Genomic DNA, 26,408 nt, shown 5'->3' on the forward strand with positions numbered 1-26,408 from the left:
AGTTAAGCCCCGTGGAGATGGCGGTTCCCGGGGCTGCAAGGGCTGTGCGGCCCCATATGTAATTTAATTTAGAGTTTCCCGAGGGAGGTGGCATTTCCTGGGGCTGCAGGGGGGCTGTAGCACCTTCACACATTGTTTTATTATAGGTCCAGGGTGGTGGTGGTCCCCGGTATTGTGGGATGCCCGTATGGGGTCCCATCATAAATTAATTTTTGGGGACGGGCCTAGGGGGACCACCTGAACAGGCCTAGGGGGGTCAGGGTGTTTCTACCCTGCCCCCTTGTCTTTTTTTTAAAACATTTTTTTTTACTTTAGTTTTTTGGGACTTAGTTCAACTGAGTCCAATATGGCTACTAACACTTTTTGGTTTGAAGTGTTGGCAGCCAATCAGATCTCAGGCACTAGATCGGGAGGGTCGCGGATCCACCGCAGCCACTGTTGTATATCTGTGAAATCTTTACATTTCTCAGGGGCTACTCAACGGATTTACACCTTTTAACAAAAAGAGTGCTTTCTGGACCAAGAGATTACTTTGCCATATTTTGTGTAAAACCGAGTCTAAAGTTTCCTATGAAATCTAACATGGAGAAAAAGGGTTTTGAGACCCCCACCTTCTTCTTGGCTCCAGCTTGACGGATCACCCTGAAACTTTCAAGACCGCAGCTAAATTGACTGGCGTATTAGTTTCGAAAATTTTGCGGGGATTCATCAAACTATGCTAAAGTTATTGACAAATGAAAAAAACGCTCTTCCTATAGAAACTAGGCCCTAACTATAACTACCTACTGGCGACTTCCAGTAGGTAATATGAAAAAAAATATATATAATATACATAATTAATATATATATATATATATATATATATATATATATATATATATATATATATATATATATATATATATATACATATATACACCTGTGAAATACTTACTTTTTCGTTGTAAAGGCATATTTGTGGTAAATAACTGTGTGGAAAGACATGCGAGGTAGAGGTGCATGCGTTGTAATGGACACTTGGTAAAGGTCATTTATGGTTCCAGCTGCTTTGCAAAGGCTGTTTCCCAACTGCTGTATGACTTCTGCTAATCTTAGTGCTCAGATTTTCATGTAAGTCTTATCGTCTGAAGTCAGCAGCGTAATAGAACAGAATGAGTTTGCCTTATGTATTTTTCTCTTTTTAAATTTTTTTATAATATCATGTAAAGATCCCTTTATGAAACAAAGGGGGAATAGCACATCTGCTCAAAACTTTATTAAACGTATGTAACAGAATGGTCCCTATTCCGGGAGTAGTATCTGGTACCATTCCGATGGCAACCATCCTTCCCTGCAGCCTTCTATCTAGACAGTGCTTTGACCACTTCCTCAATTTTCTGGTAAGCTATTGGGCGAAGAAGATTTTGTGCGGCTTCATTTGGCAACATCGGGAGCCTAATTTTTATCAGGGATTGTATTATATCATTATTTCCTGAAGACCACTCTTCTTCTTTTTCGAAAAGTGATATTGAAACACTTCCTCTGTTTGATGTACTTCATGGAGCAAATTGCTCTTAAATGGGTTTCTGATTTTATAAAACCGCATTTTTGAATTGTTGTGTTCTGACTTTCAGGCCAGCAGCTGCCTACTTATCTCCCCCTCTTTATGTAACTGTTGCCCAAAGGTTCTAATATGAGGAACTGATTTCTCAATTAAAATTGAATGTAACTCCTGTTTAGCTTTCTCTCTAGCAATATAATGCTGTGGACTGTCTATTTGAGAGAGCTTTAATTCTGCCTGTACAAAGACCTTAGTCAATTCCCTGAATTTCATACTCCCCAATTTATCGAAATTAGCGTGAAAAGTAACTATTTCTCCCCATATAATTGATTTTAATGCTTCCCAGATATTCACTATGGAAGAAGAGTTTTTATTTTATTCAGAAAACAGCCTAGTTTGCTCCTTCATAAGATCGGTAGAAAGACACTTCCGCCAGCAAAGTTCTATTTAAGGATCAGCAAGAGAGCCGTGCCAGCTTCAGGGATGTGGAATTCCTAAAGCCTGATGCCCAGGACATATTGTTTGGGGTCAAGGGCAACAAGTTAACGTGTATTTTGTCCATGGGACAAGTAGGCCCAACCGCCTGCAGCATAAACCATTTGGGCTGCCAGTTTGCAGTACCACATTATGGATAAGGGAAGGGCACTGTCTGCAGTTGAGGTAATATTTATGTCCATATATTAATGCTGTTTGAACTTGTATTTATTCATTAATACAAAGCCTTTATTATTAGGGGGACCACTCTAAGGAAATGTAAGTTCAGACTGCACTACTGACTGTGGTTCCAGTATAAAATGTGTACATGTTTGCAAGGTTTAACAATTTGACACTACTTATAATGCTTCCAGGATGCTCTCTGATTAGGTGCAAATATAAGCAAAAGCTTGAAAAAAAGATTGATTCTTTGCTTTCAAAATAAAATGTTCATTACAAAAATGCAACTAGGAAAAAAACCTGTTTTAAACTACTGTCATTTTAGATAGTATTTCTATGAAGCATCATTTAGTAAAGTGTGTTGATGCATGCTAGTATTTCCAAAACATATTCATAATGGAAAATCATTGTAACCAGTTTCAACATAATTGCATGAAACATGAAGATAAACAAGCATTTGCAAAGCCAATAGGTATGACATTGGTGGCCATCCTTTTGGTTTTGTTACACATGCTTTTTGAAAAACGTTATTGTTGTGGGAGCTGCCGGTCCCTCATCATTACAACAAACAATGGCAAAAGCAAAAATATTTTTGGCCTGATAAAAAAACATATTGCCACAATAGACAGTTCCTGGCACTGAACAAAACTGCTTTGTGTGCCGATATGCTCTTTGTGAAAGAGCAGAATGATGTCACTCACAGTGAAGCCAGCCAGTAGAAAGAGAGAGAATTTTAATAAAAACAAAAGGTCTCGGTTAACGCTAGATATAAATTGGGACTCAGTTCTGAAAGAAAAGTCACAAAAGTGCACCCATGGCATATGTCCTTGCATTAGTGCAGATGTACAGTTTTCATGAATTCTTAAGAATTTACTGAAGTAGGTCAGGAAATCGCACTCCTAGAAAGTATATGTGAGGTGCATTTTAGCACAAGCAAATATGCATGCGTAGATTTGCTCATTCAGAAATGTGTTGAGCAGGGTGAAGTTCACACTTCCACCAACCATCTTTTTTTCTCCAACCCTGGAGGAAGTTTTACTTCTGCCCTTGTCAGGAGTAAATCAAAAACCTTTCTCTGTTGGGAAAATATTAGATACGAGCTGATGAAAACCCATACAACATGCAGGTTAGTAGGTCTGCATAGACTCAAAAGGACATTCCAACCAGGGGGATCGGTTGCTTACTGCTACCTCCAGCCCCAATATGTAGCTCTACGGAAAGGTGGCAAAATAAGGGAATTGCTAGTATTCAAACCCTACTATAGTATAAGCTCTGGCATGATCAGAGCGGCTATTAGCAGAGCTCTTATGTAATGAGATTGCTGCCATAATTTGTCCTTGCACTACATGGCACCAAGGGGACAAGTGGATTTTGTTACAGGGACAGTCGATTTATGAAGCAACATGTTCCATGGGCAAGTAAATATTTTGTTAAATTCCACACCCCTGAGATAGATATATTAATTACCTACAGGCAGTCGCCAGTAGGTAGTCATTGTTAGGACCTAGTTTCCATAGGAATGGGGTCATAACCAGTGCATTGCAGGGATGTAAGTTATAGTTAGCTCAGGTAACTATAACTGCAGAATTTCTACAGTGTTGTACAAGTGAAATCTAAGCCGAATTATAACGTCTTTGTAACCTTTGTTTTTTTCAATGAATTTGTAAGGTTTTTCAAATTCTATATCCTAACTATAACGTTAATGTAACATTTGTTTTTTTAAGTGAATTTCTATGTTTTTAAACTGGTAGTCTCATTTGAAGAGTAGTGGAGAAAGGGGGCAGCGCCTTCAACAGCTCTCAGGAATCCCGCTGTTTGGGAATTACTGGAGGTAACAGGAGGGCTTGTTGACCCCCACGGACCCTCCACATCCAAGGGGACTTCATTCCCCAACCAACTGCGCCAGGAGGCATGTTTGCAGAGTGGTGGAAAAGTAGTCCCACTGTGTCTAATTTACTGGAGGTAAGAAGAGGGGTTGTTGGCTCTCAAGGACCCTCTGCAGCCAAGGGAACTTAATCTCCCAACCTGTTGTGTGCCAGGAGGCGCGTTTGCAGAGTGTTTGTGAAAGGAGGCAAAAACTTGTGGTCTTTTGTTAACATTTTTGAGATAGTGTGGAAGCCTGGATTTTGAAAATTGGCTAGCTCGACAACAAGCAGGCAATAAGCGGTACAGCCAGCATGACTGTACTGGAAGATGCAGGGGTAAAATAGCCCCTTTAAAAGTATACAGCAAACCTTACTTTCCATTAGTAGCTAAATGGGTTCCCTAGACAACAGAAGCCATGCATGATAACTAAGTTAGACTAACATAAACTAAGACTTAGTGAAGCTGAGCAGCGTATTTCAAATACAAAAGACTAGTTAAAAACCCAAAATGATTAACTCCTCGATACGGACACAGTACTTTCACTGATCAGAATGAAAAATTAAAGATCTTGAAGTGCAATTCCAGCTTAACAATATCTGCATACTAGCGGTACAAGAATCAACAGATACAGGAAAACTTGAGAGCTATGTTGAAGACCTGATAACATCCCAATCTGGTGAGGATAAATTCTCCTGATTGTTCATAGTAGAAAGAGCACACCGCATCTTGGCTCCAAGACCACCACCTCATGCCACAGTGTGTTCTATAAGACCGAGACTAATGAAGTACAGAGAAAGATGTTGCACTCCCCTTGGCCAGTGAGAAAAAAGAGATAGAGTGTAATGAAAACAATATATCAAGTTACCCGGATTTCACCCAGAACGTGCACAGAGAGTACATGGCAGTGAAAAGCAAGCTGAAATTGTACACACAACAGGCCATGATCTGTACAAAACCAGGTGCAGTGCTGAGGTCCCTCAGGGAGGATATAAAAAGTTAGAACTTGAGGTACAATGTCTAGATCAGGTACAAATGCAAACCGGGGATAGGTCAGAACTGGCAACTATAAAATTACAGCGAGGTCTCATATAGAAATTTCCAAATAAACATGAGGTGGCCCATAGATACAGAGAAGGTAATCGCCTTGGTAAGACAAAGGCAGCATTGACTAAGCAACCCTGGGCAGTTAATGATACAGATGAAGACGTTAATAGCAAATACTATGCAGAGGGTATCCTACAAGCTTTTGGGAACTTTTATTCGGAACTGTACTCCATAAATACTGGCTGCGACCTGATCCACATTAATAACTATATCGAGGCTACGCATATCGCCTGGCTCACCGATGTGCAAATAGCATTCTGTGTGAGTCGATAAGTCTGGAGGAGGTTAAAGAGGCCATGAGGGAGTTGCTTGCAAGCAAGGCCCCTGGCCTAGACGCACTTAGGTGACATTTTTCAAGGAATATGCTGGCTTACTACCGCCACATCTGGTAGTACAGTTTAAAGAAGCGGCCACAAAGTGCTCCTGGCCACCGACAATGAGAGAGGCATTGCTAATCAGTTTGGTTAAGCTTGGAAAGCTGGCTGAAACGCTGGACTCATTGATAAATTGTGATGAGAACCTATTTGAAATAACAATGGCAAATTGAATCATCCTGCCAGACCAAGCTGGATTCATTCCAGGGTGATCAACAGTCCACAACTTGTGCACGCTATTTGCCTTGATTCATCATCTGAACCCTACCATAAGAGTCAGAAACTTTCCTTGATGCCACAAACGCTTTCAGGTCTTTAGAGTGGTTGTATCTCTTTAGTATAATCCAGAGAATGGGCATGCCATTATCTTTTGTAAACCAAATCAAACTACTGTATACATACCCAGTAGCGAGACTGAAACTAAGTGGCCTGATGTCATCACCAGCTGCTGTCTCTAGGGGCATGAGACAAGGGTGCTCTCTTCCCCCATTTTCTTTGCACTTGCACCATTAGGTGCAAAGCGGAGGCAGGATCATGAGACCTTTGCGCTACCTGCAGCGTAGCATTTTAATCTTGAAATATGCGACAGAGTTTAAACCCAGTACTCCGAGAATTTATTGCATTTGGGAGTTACATGGGTATCCCAATTAATGGGAGCAAGTCTGAGATATTGTCTCTAGATGCGAATGCGTGGAAATTTACCCCAGACTTTTCTTTAACATGGAATGAAAAGGCAGTAACATTTTTGGGCATATGGGTTAGCACTGATAAAAGCCTCATACTGGCTGACAATTACGGGACCATGATCCCTAAATTGGAAGCCAAAGTGGAGAGCGGGATAACACTTCCATTATCAATGGTGGCATACACAGCAGCCCAGCAGCCGAACAAGCCACATCTGGCTGAGGAAAGCACCCTTGGGATCCACAAGTCCTGTGTGCTCTCTAATCTGAAAGAAAAGCACCTGACTGCTCACTGAAATTGACACATTAGATTGCACTCGAGAGCTTGGTGAAAATTGAGAGCACGGGTAGGGTTAGACTTACTTTATACACCGAATATACCTATAGTAGGTTATCCAAATATTCCCCACGCAGGAAAAGAGTGCAGCATACAAACTATCCAAACTCACCACATTGGGAGCACTGTACGACAAAGGTTACACCATTCCTCTTTCGAAAATCACGAGTGAAGCCTCCCATATAGCACTTGATATGTTTCTATACTATGGACTCCATGCAGCTAGTAAGGCTTCGCCCTTATTCTCACAAGAATCCCTCCCCCCACAGTTTTCAGTCTTTGAATCAGATAAAAAGGCACCAAGACACCGAGAAGATTAATCACCCCACTATATAGATCTGTGCAACAAACAGTTTCAATGCATTACCAAAATAATTGAAGTGGCAGGATGACTGTTGCACACAATTGCATTCAAAGTTCCAAAGCACAGTAAGTCCAAACGGTTCTCAAGGGATGTGAGGCGGCCACTCGCGCTTCAAAACAGAGGACAAAAATTGCCCCTTATTCACACGTAAAGAATCCCGCGCTCCGTTCTAAAAATTTCCACAAATGATGATATAGATGTATTCTTCTATTTTTCTGTATCCATTACATCGAAAACAAACATGTAGCCGGCCCGTGTTTTGTCTGTGGCAAGTTTACTATTGATTTCCTCAGGGCTAACGACAATCTCATATTGTGGAAAGCTGGCTCTGTATATACTATACCAAAGTGAGGTATAGTGTGTACAGAGTCCTGTGGAACCCCAAAGGTAGGCAGAGGTAAAGTTAGATAGCACCTCACTCTCTATTTGTGGTAGTGTGGGCGAGCAGTAAAGCAGTATCAGAGGACAGGGTTAAGCATTCACACACTCAAAGTCTGAACTTCAGATCAATTGTTTTTGTATATAAAATATTCTTTTAGTTATTTTATTTTCTAGAACCAAGCAAGCCTGGCACAGGAAATCAATACATACTTTACAGTAGTCATGCAGTTTGTAAACAGTTTGAATTGTAATTGTATATGCACTTTGTTTTGACTTACAGTATGGTTGCAGAGAAATGCAATACTTTGTAAATACAGTGCATAGACTTGAATGGGTTTTTCAGTAAAATGCCAGGTAAGTTACTTTTTAGATTACTTTTCTTACTCAGAGTAATATACCTGGATACTACTCTGGGACATTTCCTGTAAACCGGTAAGTAAAATTGTTTTGGTTAAATAGTACAATTTTAAAGAATTTCTTTAGGTTTTCAAACTCCACACTTAGAAGCGTTTCCAAGAAAAGCAGTCAATGTTATCCTACGGAGGAAAATAGTGTTAACAGGTTTAGTGTAAGTATTGGGTAGTGGGAGTTGAGGTTCTGGGGGTAGACTCAGGGGTCACCCAGGGTCAGGTATGCACTCTAGTTACACCCTCAGCGGCACCAGGGCGGCCGGGTGCAGAGTGCTGAGGCCCAATGTTATCCAATGGGGGCTCCGGTTGGTGGCTGCTGACAAGCAGGCCACTTGGTTATGGGAGCACAGCTCCTAGACATTAGCTCAGGCAAATGGGGAAACAAAGTGCACCCTCTGCGGTGCTTAGGCAGCCGGTTGCAAGGTGCTGTTGCGACATCAGGAGCCCTGTTGTTTGCAATGGGGAACCTCCGGTTTACAAAGGCACTGCAGGCTTGGGGACGAAGATCTTCTGGGGGCAACTACCACTTCGAGAGGTAAGTTGGGGGTTGGTTAGGCACAGTTGGTTTGGCCACCCAATGCCATGGGGGGTCGGTAGCAGGGGGGCCTTTTGGGGTCGAATCTTCTTACCAGCTCCTGGTCGTGGTTGGGGGGACCTTCCAGATTTGGGCTGCAGGCGTCGGCTTGAGGCAGGTCAAGGGTCGCCTGATCTTGGGTTAGGATTGCTGGGGGACCTCCTCGTGGTGTTTGCCCACTCAAGCTCAGGCCATGGACGGCGGTTGCAGAGAAGGGCGAATCCGCTGTGTCCGACCGGAACCAGGGGTTGCAGATGAACAAATCCGGTGTTCACGGGAGACAGTTTTTGAGGTTGAAGGCAGGCAGGTACTCTAGGGTTTTCGAGTTTGCTGGCTTCAGTACACACCGGGATTTCGTAGGAGCAGGTTCGAGGTGGAGACAGGCTAGTAGGGCTGGGGCCAAGTCAGTGGGCGTCTTCCTCTTGCTAGCCTCTGCACGGCTGTTCGGTCCTTCTTCTTCCCTTGTAGTTTCTCCTTGTCTGAGAAAGCAAGGTTCATGGGTGCCCCTAAATACTAGATTATGGGGCGTCACAGGTGGGTAAAAAGGATGGGACCAACGGGTCCCTTCCCTGGGGTGGGTACTTCCCTTATTATGCCACCCTCTAGTGGAAGGGGGGGGCATAAGCCTTTTCCTGGTTGGCTGGGTCCCCCATCTGCAAGATGGCAGTGACTGAGCATTGTGCTTCACCTTGCCTCCCCCACCTGATGGTTGGAGTTGGTAGAGGTGGGCACACCTCTCTTCCTCACTTGTTTTTACCGCCAGTTCTCCCACCCAAAGTGGGGGTCAGAACCAGTGGGGACCAGTTGCTGAAAGCAGCAAGTGGCCTGGGGAAGCTCACAAAGGCGGCAAGACTTTGAAGCTTCCCCATCGTGCCCACTACCCATCCTGGGGGAGGAGGCTTGGCACCTCGTTCCAGGATGTGCATTGTTTCAGGCTCCCAAGAGCAGCAAGCTCTCGACCCATGGGTCCAGAAACATGTCTTGTGGTGGCAGCTGAAAGCAGCCACTCAGCCTGGACACTAGTGGTAGGTCTTTTTTCAGGGGGCATCTCTAAGATGCCCTCTGTGTGCATTTTTCATTAAATCCCACACAGCCATCAGTGTGGGTTTAATATGCTGAGAAGTAGGATACCAAACTTCTCATTTTTTAGTGTAGCCATTATTGTGCTGTGGAGTTCGTAATGACAAACTTCTAGAACCGTATGCTCTTAATGGCAGCACTGCACTTACAATGTCTAAGAATGGGCTTAGACACTGTAGGTATACAGGAATCATGCACCTGTACCCTCACCACTGGTATACTGCACCCAACTAGAAGGGTGATTGATCTATGCCAGGGCAGTGGGTTGTAGGCATGGTACACAGGGATGTTTACCATGTCTGCTCTAAACTTTGTTCTGCACCAAGACACGCACCCTGCAAAGGCAGTGTGTGGGTGTAATGGTACAGGGCCTCTAAGGGTGGCACAAAAAGTGCTGCAGCCCTTAGAGGTCTTCCCTGGTCATAGTGCCCCGGGTTACTTGTGGCACCATTTACCAGGTGGCCAGAGATGACAATTGGGTTTGGGTTAGTTTAGGGGAAAGAACACATGCCCTGAAAACCTGTTTGGCAGGGACCCAGGGCACCTCAAGTAAAAAGTGCATTAATAGTCTGGCAAAAGGTGGGGGGTTACTGCTACAGAAACCCAGCTTCTCACACGTGTAGTCCAAGTGCTGAATATTTACATTAACTGCTGGGTTCCAGTATCCAGATCTTGTTTTGTGGCTGCCTGCCCTAATTGTCCGTAACGGCGTGGCATGCCGTTGCAGACACAGGCACACACTCCTGCGGATACTTTGTTACAGAAACTGGATGTGACTTTAAGAATTGAAGAAATTGTTAAAAATGGGTTTTTTTGCAAAGTATTGCCTTTCCTTTATCTTGGAGTACTCTTTGGTGATAGAGGTTCCTGGTTAGTACAAAAATCCCTTATAAAGAATAGTTTATTGAGAGCAGTAGGTGCGACCACAGACTTTGTCAAAAGGCTTGGGGCCAAACCGGTGCAAGCTATGGTTTTGGTGTATTGTGAGAAGTGTCTACCAATTGCAATTTATGGGTGCGATGTCTGGGGGTTCAAAGATGTTGGAGAACTACAGGTGATTGAAAATAAATTCCTGCGTAGTATCCTCACCGTTCCTGCCAATACTCCATCTTTATCTGTTCATGTGGAAGTGAGTCTAGGTTACATCACAGACTTCATTGGTCTGGGACTCAATTTGTGGTGGATTAGAATCTGGTCTAGCCCAGACCTCAATCCAAATAAGCTTGTGATTGAGGACTGTAGATCACTTGCCGGCGCTTTTGACAGACCATGGCTGACCAAGCTGATGTTGATCAGTGTGCGTTGTACAGATCAGTTTACGAACCCTAGACGGCTGCGGACAGGGGAGATGTAGGATATAAAAACATGTTCCTAAACAGGTGGCAAAGTGAAAGAGAGAGTAGTGAGTTACATAAACCTACAGTGAGACAATACTCTCTGCTGACAATATGTCCCCAGCGGGGAACCTTATTTTTACTCTGTTACGAACACTCAATAGCGTTTTTTCGTAACAAGGTTCAGGTTCAACTTAATTCACTGGCCTTTAGCTGTTCCCAAAGGATTCCACTAGCTGGGTGATTGAAAACGGTGTTCCTGCGATAACTTTTCGGAACAAGATATCTTACATTTTATGTTTTTTTGTGTGATTTTTATCAGGTATTAAGGACTAGATACATTCTTGAGCTGGTAAGAAACAATCATTTTACACAAGAAAGACCAGCTATGATGTCCTAAAAATGTTGTCCCCCCTCCCTCCCCCCATTCCCCCCACAGTTTTGGGGTTGCAATTTTCCTTGCCGGAGCACTCAGACTTAGGAAAAAGTTATTCACTGATTAGAGGTTATTTTTAATTACAATAGATAGCACCCTGTTGGGCAAGTATAGGGGTTGACCCGGACTTTGCACTTTATGTATTTGGTACTGTAATGGCACATTCACACTTTATATGGTTGTCCGACGTAGCCTACGCTAGCACCATATCCCAATTTTTATACTGGTTTTTATCAATGTGATTAGATTAATTGGTTTTAGGTGGCCCCCATTATTTCCAACTAACATAGATATCTCTAAGATAGGGTCCACTATCTTAGAGATTTTTGTTCTCATGTTTTATTAGGATGAGGCCCTACACTTTTCATTTACAACCATTATTTTTTTTTTCTTGGATGTCTTCCATTTTAAACTTGAGTTTTTGCACATATCATTCCGGTATGCTGTGTATTGCTAGTAATGAATTTGCGATTGTTTTTTCTTTGCTCCACGATCATGTTTTATAGATTTGTTTGTATATTATATCGCGCTATGTCTGTATGTACAGCTGTAATAGGACATGACTTGTGGGTGTTTATTTGCGCTTTTATGGCCTATATTGGCCGTATAAAGAGTTATTGACTGACTGGCGCTATATGTGATTTTATTTTATTTTTTATTTAGGATCATCTGCACCACCGATGTCGGAAATGGAGATTTCCTCCCATCACTCACGCTTGTTACACCAGCTGAACGAGCAGCGCCAGCAGGACTTCTTTTGCGACTGCCATATCCTCATTCAGGGGAGGACTTTCAAAGCTCATCGAAATGTGCTGTTTGCCAGTAGTGGATATTTCAAAATGCTCCTTTCCCAGAGTTCAAAAGAGGCATGTCCGCCATCCACAGCAACTTTTGAAGTCTTCTCACCTGAAACATTCCATGTCATCCTGGACTTCATGTATACAGGCAAACTCTCTCTTAATGGCCAAACAGTCATTGAAGTCATGTCGGCAGCTAGCTACCTTCAAATGACCGACGTCATTGGTGCCTGCAAGACCTTCATCAAGTCCTCTTTGGACATCAACGAAAAAGAAAAAGACGATTTTTTCAATCTTTCTGAAAAGGACACAAAACAAGGTATAAATGGTAATGGTGATGAACAGACAGAAATGTATGGCTTAGAATGGGAGGTAGCAGAAAGCAGTCTACAGCATTCCAGAGTACCTCCTGAAGGAGGCAAAAGCACAAGTGATAATAGCTGGAATGTTTACAATTATTACAAGGCTTTTCAAAGAAGTACCCAAGAGCGGCCAGCCAAACAGGACCACAAGCACGACTCTGCTAAAAAGCAGAGTAGGCACTTAAGAGAACAAGAATCAGGTGATGTACCTGATAGTAAGCAAATCAAAGAAGAACCTGCTCCAGAAACTTGTAGGATATCAAAACCAAAAGGCTTTGTTTCTCAGTCGGAAGAGCCAGTTCCAATTGAGGATGACGTAGATGCTGGGTTCCCTCTTGATAATGTTGCGGGCATGACGCCTAGGACCTGGACAGTAAACCAGCCATCCCAATCACGGAGGTCTGCTAGCAAGTCCAAGTCATCCAAAGCTGATGAGCTATATGCCACAATGCCCACAATCCTAGGGGTTGTGGGTGGCTGGGGTGAAGGTAAATATAGATACATATGTTCCTACATGTTCTGCTCATTTTCAGTGCCTCTAATAATGATGGAAAATATGAAGCCTCCCCTAGTAGTAACCTATGTATTTTGAGTTTCCCAGGACCCTACATGGGATGACCTATGCATGGTTGGTACCAGAATAGAAAGTTTGGTTCTGCCTCGACTGTCCCTTCTAACTCCTCAGAGCGGAGTCCTCTTATCTGGCGCCCGTGTGGAATAGTCCCCTCCATGGGTCAGGGAACTAGTGTAATGAATGAAGGATGAACTATAAGTAATAATATTTATTCTGTCTTATTTCTGACTATCTTCAGTCCGGTTAATAAGAGCGTTCAAAGGTATGTAATACCATCTGTAGCACTTTCTGTGTGGTTCATTATACAGTGTAGCAAATGTTTTGATCATGGACTGACCAAACCTGTTTTCAGTCTCCCAGTGAACATTAATGTGTAATCTTTACCAAAAGTGTGGGTTGCGGCTCACTGTGTTGCTTAGCAAATGTCATTAATTGTGTATGCCTTTGCAAAAATATGAAGGCTGCCTTATCTGAGACTATAGGAGCTTGAATACTTTTTACCGGGGAGTGCCTCACAAAGTGGTGTTTACCATGATGTCAATGACAATTTCTCTAATTTTAGAGGTAGCGTTTTATTTTGGCAAGTATACTGCTTGCACATGTTACATTAATGAAAAGTCTGTTGAGGAATAAAACACCGGGGGCCGCTCAAGTAGGTTGGAAATGTGACTGTATTCCAGTGAAGACAATGCAGTTGGCTGAGCAGAAGCACACTAACAACTGCCAGCGTGCCCCTTCAAAATATTACACATACAACCCTCAGCTCGTTCAGAGAACAAGACCCACGCATCATGCCCCCTAGAAGATGGACGCAGTTCAAGCACTGCTCATGTAAGTCTTCAAATGATGAGACTTGTTCAGCTTTCGAAGAAAGGTTTACAAAAAAGTTAGGAAGCAAATCTCCTGATCTAAGTGAAACTCCGATACATTTGGCAAAAATGCAGTACATTCTAACAAACATCTCTCAAACAAACTATTGCATCTTGGGGGCATGTGCCTGGAGCTGACTTTTTCTTAGAGCTAAGGTAACTGGAATCAAAAAAAGTAATCTTCCATGTTGCCCTGTCAATTTCAAAGGCTCAATAATGATTGATTTGAAAAAAAAACAATTGTGCAGTGGCTGAAGCTTCGTAGAGTGACGAAATGAATGTTAAAATATATTTTGATTTTATACTGGTCTAAAGAATACAACTTGCTCTCAGAATTTCCTAGAGCTAAAAGACATGCCAGCATTGTTTATTTATAAAATATACCTACATTAATCCAGTCTTTCGATTTGAGTGGAAATAAAAGATTGATCTAAGTAAGATTGTGGAACAAAATTGTAAGGCAAATTTGTCATTCATAAATGCTGTGTAAGGCTCTGATGCTAAGAAGCTCATTGTCTATGGGTCAAACTTATAGCAGATTAAAAGCGGTGTTAGAGCAAGTGTCCTTGTAGATACACATGCTTTGCAAACTCCTGCCATGTAGTGTTAGGTCGTGATGTGTGCATGTTGTTTTTCCTCGAAGAAGTCTTTCTAGTCATGAGGGACTTCTCCTCTTTGTGATAATGTGCATGAGCATCGACTCCATTGTTAGATTCTTCTTCTTTCTGCCTCTGGGTTCGGACCTATGTGCCTGTGCGCCATCGATACTTCATGGTGCTCTTTTTGGATTTTGCAACACTATTCCCCTCCTCGGTATTGTTTTGAGCATGTTTTCCATTCTGCGTATTGAGGTATATCTAAATCTCTCATTGAGTTGCTTCAATCGTGGTAGCTACAGGGCTTCCCCTTTAGGAGCCATCTTCAGTCTCCATCAAGTACTTCTAAGAATGCCTTGCTAGTGATGGAACGGACCCCCTTCCGCTGCTTCCCTCTCTGACACGCACAGTATCCCCGGACCGAACTACATCAGGTCTGCAATCTGTGTTTATCACCAGAACACAGAGAAGGGGATTGCATCACCTGCTGCACCTTCCGCTCCAAGGAAACCCTTCAAGACAGCCGAGCACATCAGCTTGATGTGTTGCAGAGAAGCATCGAGGATAATCCAGGCATCTTCGGTCATGAAGACATCGAAGTACTGGGAGAACACCCTCCGCTGTCGGCTGTGGAGGAAGAGGCGTTATCCATTGAGGGCAGTTCCGGCTCCAACCTTAAGGTGGAGATGGAGAAAGTTACATAAGGTCAACAGTCTGTGAATACGGTACTCCCGGTCTTTCATCACAGTGTTGATCAGCCCAAAAGACTTTTGGTCTCTCTGAAACAACATACAGAGGCCCTCAGTCCACAATGCCTTTTGACCATGGTCTGCCCTAAGCAACTGTTTTGGATGCCCGCCTTCTGGCTCGGCGCCGAAACAACAACCAAGGCCCGAAGCCTTCTGAATGGAGCACTTGGGTCCCAGAACGCCACTTGCGCCTGTCGGACCCGCGGTGCCGAATTGACCATCACCATTGACAGGCACCTCTTCAACACCAAAACCGCAGTTGTACCCAAAATCTTTGAAGAGACTTCCAAGCCCCATTTGGCATGCCATTGGAGTAAATTCGTCATAGACTCCAAGAGCAACTGGATGCCAAGCAAAAGCAAATCCACATCTAGTCTCACACCAACCGTAACCTTGCCAAATCTTCGGCTTTGATTTCCTTACCACCAAAAATCCCGCTGTCTTTCCAGGAGGCTCTGGATCAACTGGTACCACCAAAACATCATAAAAAGTCTGATAAGGTCACCAGACCTTTGCCTCCTCTGTCACCCTCAGCTGCTTAGCCTTCTCCTCACCAATATATAGCAGACTCCCTAGACATTTCCGCTCAGGGGTCACTACAAGATGATACAGCTAGGTATGGTGGGGGTCAAGATACTTTTGGGACACCACCACATACCAACCCCTGAGATACTTATGAAATCTACCCTCCACGAGACACTGACCCAGATCTTTATCCTGCCCGTCCCTCCCCTCCTAATGACTCAACATCACATCAGGAGCTTACAGGCAGAGCTGCTGCTTTCCACGACGTGCAATTCCATAAAGAGCCTTTAGAAGAGGACTTTCTCTTTGAGACTCTGCTTCACTCATAGTGTCTGCCTGTGTTAAAGAGCATGCTAAGACGCACAGAGGACATCTGTAAAGACCCTATTAGTGCTAAAGTTCTAACACCCCGACTAGATAAAAAATATAAGACCTCATCCATCTGATCCCATCTACACCAGAGGTCAGTTACCACCGGACTCGCTTGTTATCACCACTGCTCGCAAGCATGCCATCTCACAAACTAGCAAAGATGCCATGCTGCCCAACAAGGAAAGCAAGCGCAAGTGGGTTGCGACATAATCCCCCAATTATTGGCATAGTGCCAATTCAATGGGCTACTTGCTCGTAACAGTCATGCTCACCAGGATGAGATGGAGCACCCGCTCCAATATCTCCCAGAGGAATACAAAAATCAGGGACAAGAACTTCTCTGAAGGCAAGCTTATATTGTGCCTTAGACTCTGCTGACACTGCAGCTAGGGGTATCAACACTAGTATTTTGCTTAGATTTCACACATGGTTCCTAATTTCTGGTTTCGAACCAGAGGTGATGCAGAATGGACTTAATATGCCATTTGATCATGAACATCTGTTTAGTCCCCAAGTAGAATAAACTAGAAAACGTTTTAAAAGATACAGAGATGGTAAAAGCAATGGGGGCCCTCCAAACACGTACTCCTGTGGCTCCTTTCGCTGCCCTAACTATTGTGGAGGTTCCAAAGCAGCCTTTTCTGATACCTCCCCCTCCTACCACGTAATCAAAGTCAACATACCTTCCGGAGAGGCTATATCTGAGGCTCCTACAGGGGTAACAATGCCAAAGGTAGAGGTATGGCTGCTTCTCCATATGGAGAAACACCCGCCACCAAGCAATTACTTCCCTCTCCTATCCCTGACCATGTAACGCCTGTCGGAGGTCGCTTACAAAATTTCCTACCCACATGGCAAACAGTTACTTCAGACCAGTGGGTATTGGACATTATCTAACATGGCTATTGTCTGGCGCTCATTACCACACCCCCCGGCATTCCACCTCACACTCACAGGTTATCATTGGACCATCAAACATTGCTCAAACAGGAAGTTCAAGCTGTTCTTCTCAAAAGAGCTGTAGAATCAGTCCCTCTACGTCATCTGGGTTCACCGGTATACTACCTTTACTTCCTAATACCCAAACAGGATGAATCTTTAAAACTAATTCTAGACCTTAGGCGTATCAAAGCCAATACTCCTTAGCAATATCAACAACCTACTCAGACTATAATAAGTCTTCTCTGTCGCTTTATGGTCACCATCAACGTCACCAAGTCTCACCTTCAACCGCTGCGGGGTCAGCCATATCTAGGGACTACTCTAAACACAAAGTAGGATTAGCCTATCCCAATACTGCTAGAATTCAGAACTTCCAAATGTTAATACTCCAATTCTAGGCACATCAACAACTCACAGTGAGGACAGTCCTGCATCTCTTAGGTTTGGTGGCATCCTGCATTGCCATAGTACCTCATGCGCAGTTACACAAACATCTGTTACATGAGTGCCTAGCTCAACACTAGCGTCAATCACAGGGTCACTCAGAAGATATAGTGTTGCTAGACCGCCACACTCGTCGCTCTCTGCAGTGGCAGTGGGTGATTACCAATAGCCTATTCCAGGGGTGACCTTTCCTCAGTCCTGTTCCCCACATCACTCTCACAACGGACACATTATTCACGGGATGGGATGCACACTTGCAGAACCTCACAGTACAGGGTCTCTGGGAGACCAAACACCTGTGTCTCCACATCAACTGCCTAGAGCTTTAAGCTGTTCACCTTGCATTGAAAGCGTTCCTGCCTCAGCTGTGACTGCTATGTATTATCTTCAAAAACAGGGGTGAAGGACACATTTTCCACAACTATATCACCTATCTCAAAGTATTTGGAGATGGGCTCTACATTACAACATTAATTTGTTATCGGAATACCTTCCGGGAACAGACGATTTTGAAGTTCCTCTCAGCAGGATGCAGCAACAAGTCCACAAGTGGGAACTCCACTCCCAAGAAGAAAGGTTTACAAAAAAGTTAGGAAGCAAATCTCCTGATCTAAGTGAAACTCAGATACATTTGGCAAAAATGCAGTGCATTCTAACAAAAATCTCTCAAACAAACTGTATTGCATCTTGGGGGCATGTGCCTGGAGCTGACTTTTTCTTAGAGCTAAGGTAACTGGAATCAAAAAAAGTAATCTTCCATGTTGCCCTGTCAATTTCAAAGGCTCAATAATGTTTGATTTGAAAAAAAAACAATTGTGCAGTGGCTGAAGCTTCGTAGAGTGACGAAATGAATGTTAAAATATATTTTGATTTTATACTGGTCTAAAGAATACAACTTGCTCTCAGAATTTCCTAGAGCTAAAAGACATGCCAGCATTGTTTATTTATAAAATATACCTACATTAATCCAGTCTTTCGATTTGAGTGGAAATAAAAGATTGATCTAAGTAAGATTGTGGAACAAAATTGTAAGGCAAATTTGTCATTCATAAATGCTGTGTAAGGCTCTGATGCTAAGAAGCTCATTGTCTATGGGTCAAACTTATAGCAGATTAAAAGCGGTGTTAGAGCAAGTGTCCTTGTAGATACACATGCTTTGCAAACTCCTGCCATGTAGTGTTAGGTCGTGATGTGTGCATGTTGTTTTTCCTCGAAGAAGTCTTTCTAGCCATGAGGGACTTCTCCTCTTTGTGATAATGTGCATGAGCATCGACTCCATTGTTAGATTCTTCTTCTTTCTGCCTCTGGGTTCGGACCTATGTGCCTGTGCGCCATCGATACTTCATGGTGCTCTTTTTGGATTTTGCAACACTATTCCCCTCCTCGGTATTGTTTTGAGCATGTTTTCCATTCTGCGTATTGAGGTATATCTAAATCTCTCATTGAGTTGCTTCAATCGTGGTAGCTACAGGGCTTCCCCCTTCGGAGCCATCTTCAGTCTCCATCAAGTTCTTCTAAGAATGCCTTGCTAGTGATGGAACGGACCCCCTTCCGCTGCTTCCCTCTCTGACACGCACAGTATCCCCGGACCGAACTACATCAGGTCTGCAATCTGTGTTTATCACCAGAACACAGAGAAGGGGATTGCATCACCTGCTGCACCTTCCGCTCCAAGGAAACCCTTCAAGACAGCCGAGCACATCAGCTTGATGTGTTGCAGAGAAGCATCGAGGATAATCCAGGCATCTTCGGTCATGAAGACATCGAAGTACTGGGAGAACACCCTCCGCTGTCGGCTGTGGAGGAAGAGGCGTTATCCATTGAGGGCAGTTCCGGCTCCAACCTTAAGGTGGAGATGGAGAAAGTTACATAAGGTCAACAGTCTGTGAATACGGTACTCCCGGTCTTTCATCACAGTGTTGATCAGCCCAAAAGACTTTTGGTCTCTCTGAAACAACATACAGAGGCCCTCAGTCCACAATGCCTTTTGACCATGGTCTGCCCTAAGCAACTGTTTTGGATGCCCGCCTTCTGGCTCGGCGCCGAAACAACAACCAAGGCCCGAAGCCTTCTGAATGGAGCACTTGGGTCCCAGAACGCCACTTGCGCCTGTCGGACCCGCGGTGCCGAATTGACCATCACCATTGACAGGCACCTCTTCAACACCAAAACCGCAGTTGTACCCAAAATCTTTGAAGAGACTTCCAAGCCCCATTTGGCATGCCATTGGAGTAAATTCGTCATAGACTCCAAGAGCAACTGGATGCCAAGCAAAAGCAAATCCACATCTAGTCTCACACCAACCGTAACCTTGCCAAATCTTCGGCTTTGGTTTCCTTACCACCAAAAATCCCGCTGTCTTTCCAGGAGGCTCTGGATCAACTGGTACCACCAAAACATCATAAAAAGTCTGATAAGGTCACCAGACCTTTGCCTCCTCTGTCACCCTCAGCTGCTTAGCCTTCTCCTCACCAATATATAGCAGACTCCCTAGACATTTCCGCTCAGGGGTCACTACAAGATGATACAGCTAGGTATGGTGGGGGTCAAGATACTTTTGGGACACCACCACATACCAACCCCTGAGATACTTATGAAATCTACCCTCCACGAGACACTATAATAATAATAATCCACATTTGTATAGCGCACAATCACCCGTTAGGGTCTCTAGGCGCTGGGGGCCGTCGGGAAGATTAAGCAAGCTATTGCCCAGAGTCGCATGGTGCTGGGCTAACCTGCCGCCGGAGCCGGGGATCGAACTCTGATCCCCAGATTCCAGCGTCAGTCGCCCTGGCCGCGGACACTGACCCAGATCTTTATCCTGCCCGTCCCTCCCCTCCTGATGACTCAACATCACATCAGGAGCTTACAGGCAGAGCTGCTGCTTTCCACGACGTGCAATTCCATAAAGAGCCTTTAGAAGAGGACTTTCTCTTTGAGACTCTTTGCTTCACTCATAGTGTCTACCTGTGTTAAAGAGCATGCTAAGACGCACAGAGGACATCTGTAAAGACCCTATTAGTGCTAAAGTTCTAACACCCCGACTAGATAAAAAATATAAGACCTCATCCATCTGATCCCATCTACACCAGAGGTCAGTTACCACCGGACTCGCTTGTTATCACCACTGCTCGCAAGCATGCCATCTCACAAACTAGCAAAGATGCCATGCTGCCCAACAAGGAAAGCAAGCGCAAGTGGGTTGCGACATAATCCCCCAATTATTGGCATAGTGCCAATTCAATGGGCTACTTGCTCGTAACAGTCATGCTCACCAGGATGAGATGGAGCACCCGCTCCAATATCTCCCTGAGGAATACAAAAATCAGGGACAAGAACTTCTCTGAAGGCAAGCTTATATCAAATACCCTGTGCCTTAGACTCTGCTGACACTGCAGCTAGGGGTATCAACACTAGTATTTTGCTTAGATTTCACACATGGTTCCTAATTTCTGGTTTCGAACCAGAGGTGATGCAGAATGGACTTAATATGCCATTTGATCATGAACATCTGTTTAGTCCCCAAGTAGAATAAACTAGAAAACGTTTTAAAAGATACAGAGATGGTAAAAGCAATGGGGGCCCTCCAAACACGTACTCCTGTGGCTCCTTTCGCTGCCCTAACTATTGTGGAGGTTCCAAAGCAGCCTTTTCTGATACCTCCCCCTCCTACCACGTAATCAAAGTCAACATACCTTCCGGAGAGGCTATATCTGAGGCTCCTACAGGGGTAACAATGCCAAAGGTAGAGGTATGGCTGCTTCTCCATATGGAGAAACACCCGCCACCAAGCAATTACTTCCCTCTCCTATCCCTGACCATGTAACGCCTGTCGGAGGTCGCTTACAAAATTTCCTACCCACATGGCAAACAGTTACTTCAGACCAGTGGGTATTGGACATTATCTAACATGGCTATTGTCTGGCGCTCATTACCACACCCCCCGGCATTCCACCTCACACTCACAGGTTATCATTGGACCATCAAATATTGCTCAAACAGGAAGTTCAAGCTGTTCTTCTCAAAAGAGCTGTAGAATCAGTCCCTCTACGTCATCTGGGTTCACCGGTATACTACCTTTACTTCCTAATACCCAAACAGGATGAATCTTTAAAACTAATTCTAGACCTTAGGCGTATCAAAGCCAATACTCCTTAGCAATATCAACAACCTACTCAGACTTTAATAAGTCTTCTCTGTCGCTTTATGGTCACCATCAACGTCACCAAGTCTCACCTTCAACCGCTGCGGGGTCAGCCATATCTAGGGACTACTCTAAACACAAAGTAGGATTAGACTATCCCAATACTGCTAGAATTCAGAACTTCCAAATGTTAATACTCCAATTCTAGGCACATCAACAACTCACAGTGAGGACAGTCCTGCATCTCTTAGGTTTGGTGGCATCCTGCATTGCCATAGTACCTCATGCGCAGTTACACAAACATCCGTTACATGAGTGCCTAGCTCAACACTAGTGTCAATCACAGGGTCACTCAGAAGATATAGTGTTGCTAGACCGCCACACTCGTCGCTCTCTGCAGTGGCAGTGGGTGATTACCAATAGCCTATTCCAGGGGTGACCTTTCCTCAGTCCTGTTCCCCACATCACTCTCACAACGGACACATTATTCACGGGATGGGATGCACACTTGCAGAACCTCACAGTACAGGGTCTCTGGGAGACCAAACACCTGTGTCTCCACATCAACTGCCTAGAGCTTTAAGCTGTTCACCTTGCATTGAAAGCGTTCCTGCCTCAGCTGTGACTGCTATGTATTATCTTCAAAAACAGGGGTGAAGGACACATTTTCCACAACTATATCACCTATCTCAAAGTATTTGGAGATGGGCTCTACATTACAACATTAATTTGTTATCGGAATACCTTCCGGGAACAGACGATTTTGAAGTTCCTCTCAGCAGGATGCAGCAACAAGTCCACAAGTGGGAACTCCACTCCCAAGACCTCCTCCCATACTTTGACAGATGGGGGTCCCCTCAAATAGATCTTTTCGCAACTGCAGACAACGCCAAATTCCCATACTTTGCATCCAGGTTCCCACACCCAATATTCAAGTGCAACATACTATGGATGAGTTGGTCAGGGATATTTGCCCACGCTTTTCCTCCTCTCCTTCCATTCCTGGTTTGGAAGCTCAGGCAAATATCTCACACTAATACTAGTGGCTCCCCCATGGGCCTGTCAGCCCTGGTTCACAACATTACTGGACTTCTCTTGTAGTTCCCCATAAGATGTTCCCCAGCAGACTGGACCTTCTCACTTAGAACTACGGAGAAATCAAGCACCCAGATCCTAAGGCTCGCAACCTGGCAATCCGGCTCCTGAGGTCATATAATTACGTTATTTCAATCTACCACCCAAATGTATTCCTATTCTTAAGGAAGCATGTAGGCTTACCACTCGAGCATGCTATGCGGCTAAGTGGAAAAGGCTTGTTTGTCATTGTCATTCAAAACAAGTTGATCCCTTCAATGCCGCTGTTCAGAACATTGCCTGTTACCTGCTTCATTTACAACTCTTTTGGCTAGCATTCACCTCCATGAGGTTACAGCTCGCTGCATTAGCTGCCTGCCTACAAAATTAGCAACATGTCTTTATTAAAAATATCAATCATTAAAGCCTTCATGGAGAGACTTAATAGAGTAATTCCACTACTGAATCCACCTGCACCGTCATGGAATCTTAACATTGTTCTTACACAACTCATGGGAACTCCATTTAAACCCCATGCATACCTGCTCCCTTCAATTACTTTCTTGGAAGGTTGCATTTTTGTTTACCATTATCTCATTTAGATCATTTAGATGTGTTAGTGAGCTCTAGGCATTAACCTGGGAAGAACCTTTCTTCCAACTCCACAGAGACAGGGTGGTCCTTCGTACCAACCCTCAATTTCTTCCCAAATGTGTCTCACTTTCACCACAATCAATCGAGTTACCATTTTCTTCCCCTCACCCAGACTCAGTTGAAGAGAAGGCTCTTCACACAGATGTCAAAATAATCGTTATGTTCTACATTAATGGAACTAAAACTTTTAGAAACACTAAACTATTTCTTGCGCTATCCCCTCTTCATAAAGGAAGGCATATATCCCAATTGGGTATTGCCAGATGGATAGTCAAGTGCATTCAGATATGTTACTCTAAAGCCAAAAGAAATCTACTTACACCTCCTAGAGCACACACTACTCAGAAAAAAAGAGCAGCTGTGGCTTTCCTAGGAAACATTCCAATAGCTGACATATGCAAAGCAGCCTCATGGTCTACATTTACACTTTAACTAAACATTATTGTGTGGTTGTTCTAGCATGGCAACAAAATAATATGTGAAAGGCAGTGCTATGTACACTTTTCCGAACAACTGTAATGCCCACAGGTTAGCCACTGCTTCTGAGGACGGTCACTGCCTGACGTCATCAGGGTTCAGGGAAATACTCTCTATACTTCCTAATACTCAAAAAGTATGGATCTTTTCGGCCAATTCTAGACCTCGGGCCCTGAAACGAGTACATCCTGTCAGCACTTGGTCCCCTTACAAGACGCGATCCCTCTTCTCCAGCTACGTGACTTAATAGCTACAGTTTACAGTCTATGCAATTCATGGGTATCTACAGCCACACAAACCTCAAATTAAATATGTTACTTACCGTGCAAGCATCTGTTCGTGACATGTAGTGCAGTAGATTTACATGCGCCAACCCTCCTCCCCTGAAACCTGTGGATGTTGCTGTTTACTTCATATACACATGGACATCTCTTTACTTACACTTACTTTACACCCCATTCTAAGCCACCTGCGGGGGAACAATCTAACAATGGAGTCTATGCCCATGCGCATTATCACCAAGAGGAGGAGTCACTACCTCATGACTCAAAAGACTTCTTCGAAGAAAAACAACTTGCTCACATCCAGATCCAAAACTAAATTGCAGGAGTATGTACAGCATGTGAATCTACAGCACTACATGCTATTAACAGGTGCTTACAGGGTAAGTAACATATTCCTTTCTATGTAGATAGCGTCTTATCTGGTGTAGGTAAAGGAATTGTGAGTCTTATTCCCTAAAGAAAAAAAGAGTGTTCTGATGTTCCGTTAAGCTCTCGTAGCTAACAATTTCTTTTACAGGAGTCTGACTTAATTCCCATATCACTATCCACTTGAGCAGTTTGCTGTCTCTTCCAATCGCAGTATCTTCCCCACTTTCTTTTATATTGTTTCGTAGGGGGAAGCTTTCCTGCTGTCAGAATTTCCAGATTTTGTTTTTCAAAGATCTGGGCATCCAAGAGCTAAGCACTTGTGCACCAAGCATTCCAAATGAGTAATATTGTCTCTGAATGACCCGTTAAAAAAGTCTCCAAGAGTTTGTTCAGATGCACAAAGAATTCTATTGAGGATGGCGCTCCTATCCTTCAGTTGGCCATTTGTTCATACGGAAGAAGGGTCTGCTTCCACTGCGCTCATAACTGTATCTAACACTATTAACATTGAACTAACTAACCCATGCTAGTAATGCTTTATTAAATATTTAGGACCAGATGTAATAAGCGTTTTTGCGGTCGTAAATGGCCAGATTCACAGAAACGGGCTATTTACGAGCTCGAAAGTGCATTTTTTAATTTACAAATCCCTATTTTCAATGTGGTAACCTATTACCGAATCGCACATTGGGTTTGTAATTCGGTATTAGGAAGGGGTGTGTTTAGGGCATCCCTTCCTAATACCGAATCACATGTGTTAATGTTTTGCGACCAAAAGGCGGTCTTCTGGTGCAAGAAGACATTTGTGCACCACAGGGAGAGGCACTGAGCATCACCCGAGACCTTCTACATCTTCGAGCCCTAAGATGTCCTTGAGGAGGAGCATACAGGCCTATCTGGTATTTCCGCAACCCAGGGGGTGGAGGGGTGGGTAGTCACTGACCTGAGCTAACACCTTCGGAAACCTCTGACATCAAATAAGTAGTCATGGAGCAACCACTCCCTGAACCCTTGTAAGGAAAATTACTTGCATGGCCCCAGTGGTTTTGCAGGCACAGAAAGGTCAGTCACAAACTCGCCCCAAAAAGCACCTTTTGACCAAGGCAGAGCACTGCTCCTGTTGGAGTTGGGCATCAAACCCCGAGTCAAGCCTCTGGGTTCGTCTAAGCCTCAAGTACGCCCCTCACTGCTAAGCGAGCCACCACACAAGGCATCAAACTACATCAACCGTCAATGCCTCCTCGACACTGAGCGGCCACCTGCAAAGTCAAAGGTGGTGTCACAAACACTGGCTTCAACGCCAGTGGCAGAGCCACCCTTTTTGCCTAGTTCAGACACCAAAGAGGTATCCATCGTCTTACAACTGCCCAAGCTTCTTGACTCGGCAGAAGATCTTTTCCCATCCAGCAAGTAAGAAGATCCTCCAGAGCCTACGCATATACTCTTTCGCATCCCCGAAAAGTATAGTTCAGATTTTGAGGAGAAGGTGCCTTTCGAACTCCTGACCTCCAACAGAGTTAGAGACAAGGCAGCATGTCCACTACCACTCCCACCTGCCCTAGGTACTCTCCTTCTACACCCCACATACATCCTCACACACTTCCACAATCTTCACACCCACCACAGGAGTCTGGGCTCTCCCCGTCGGAACACATTGGTCCATACTAACAGCTGGATTCATATGAGTCTTTAATGGGACAGTACCTGGGAGGATTGAAGCATAAATCCTCCTATTGATCCAGACATAGCGCTCTATCTTTGCAAAGCTTCTCTTCCTGGTGACACCACCCCTTAACATGCGGTTATGCAATGAGCTACCCAGCACCACAACATAAACAGCATTGGCAAAGTCTCTGCAATCTAAGAGCTATTGGCGTTGTCAATATCTTTTAGCCATGTTGAATATCAGCACGGCGCCTGTTCAGCATGGCTGAAAGTCTCGCAACAAAGTGTTGTCACCCAGCCTGTGCTGTATTCTGAACTCATATATTGAAGAAAACATTTTGTCTGAAATAAATTATTTGAGCAAGAGCACA

The 26,408-nt window shown here is 44.0% G+C and overlaps 1 protein-coding gene across 1 annotated transcript in view; it reads left to right on the forward strand.

Moving 5' to 3' along the window:
- The window catches only part of ZBTB8A (zinc finger and BTB domain containing 8A), a 171,984-nt gene that overhangs the window by 85,530 nt on the left and 60,046 nt on the right, over positions 1-26,408 (forward strand). The window contains exon 2 of the mRNA XM_078680729.1: positions 11,801-12,784. Coding sequence (XP_078536855.1) covers positions 11,818-12,784 — 967 coding nt within the window. The 5' untranslated portion in view covers positions 11,801-11,817. The remainder of the gene's footprint in view (positions 1-11,800; positions 12,785-26,408) is intronic.

The sequence above is a fragment of the Lissotriton helveticus genome, chromosome 3_1, assembly GCF_964261635.1.
Source record: "Lissotriton helveticus chromosome 3_1, aLisHel1.1, whole genome shotgun sequence".
NCBI lineage: Eukaryota > Metazoa > Chordata > Amphibia > Caudata > Salamandridae > Lissotriton > Lissotriton helveticus.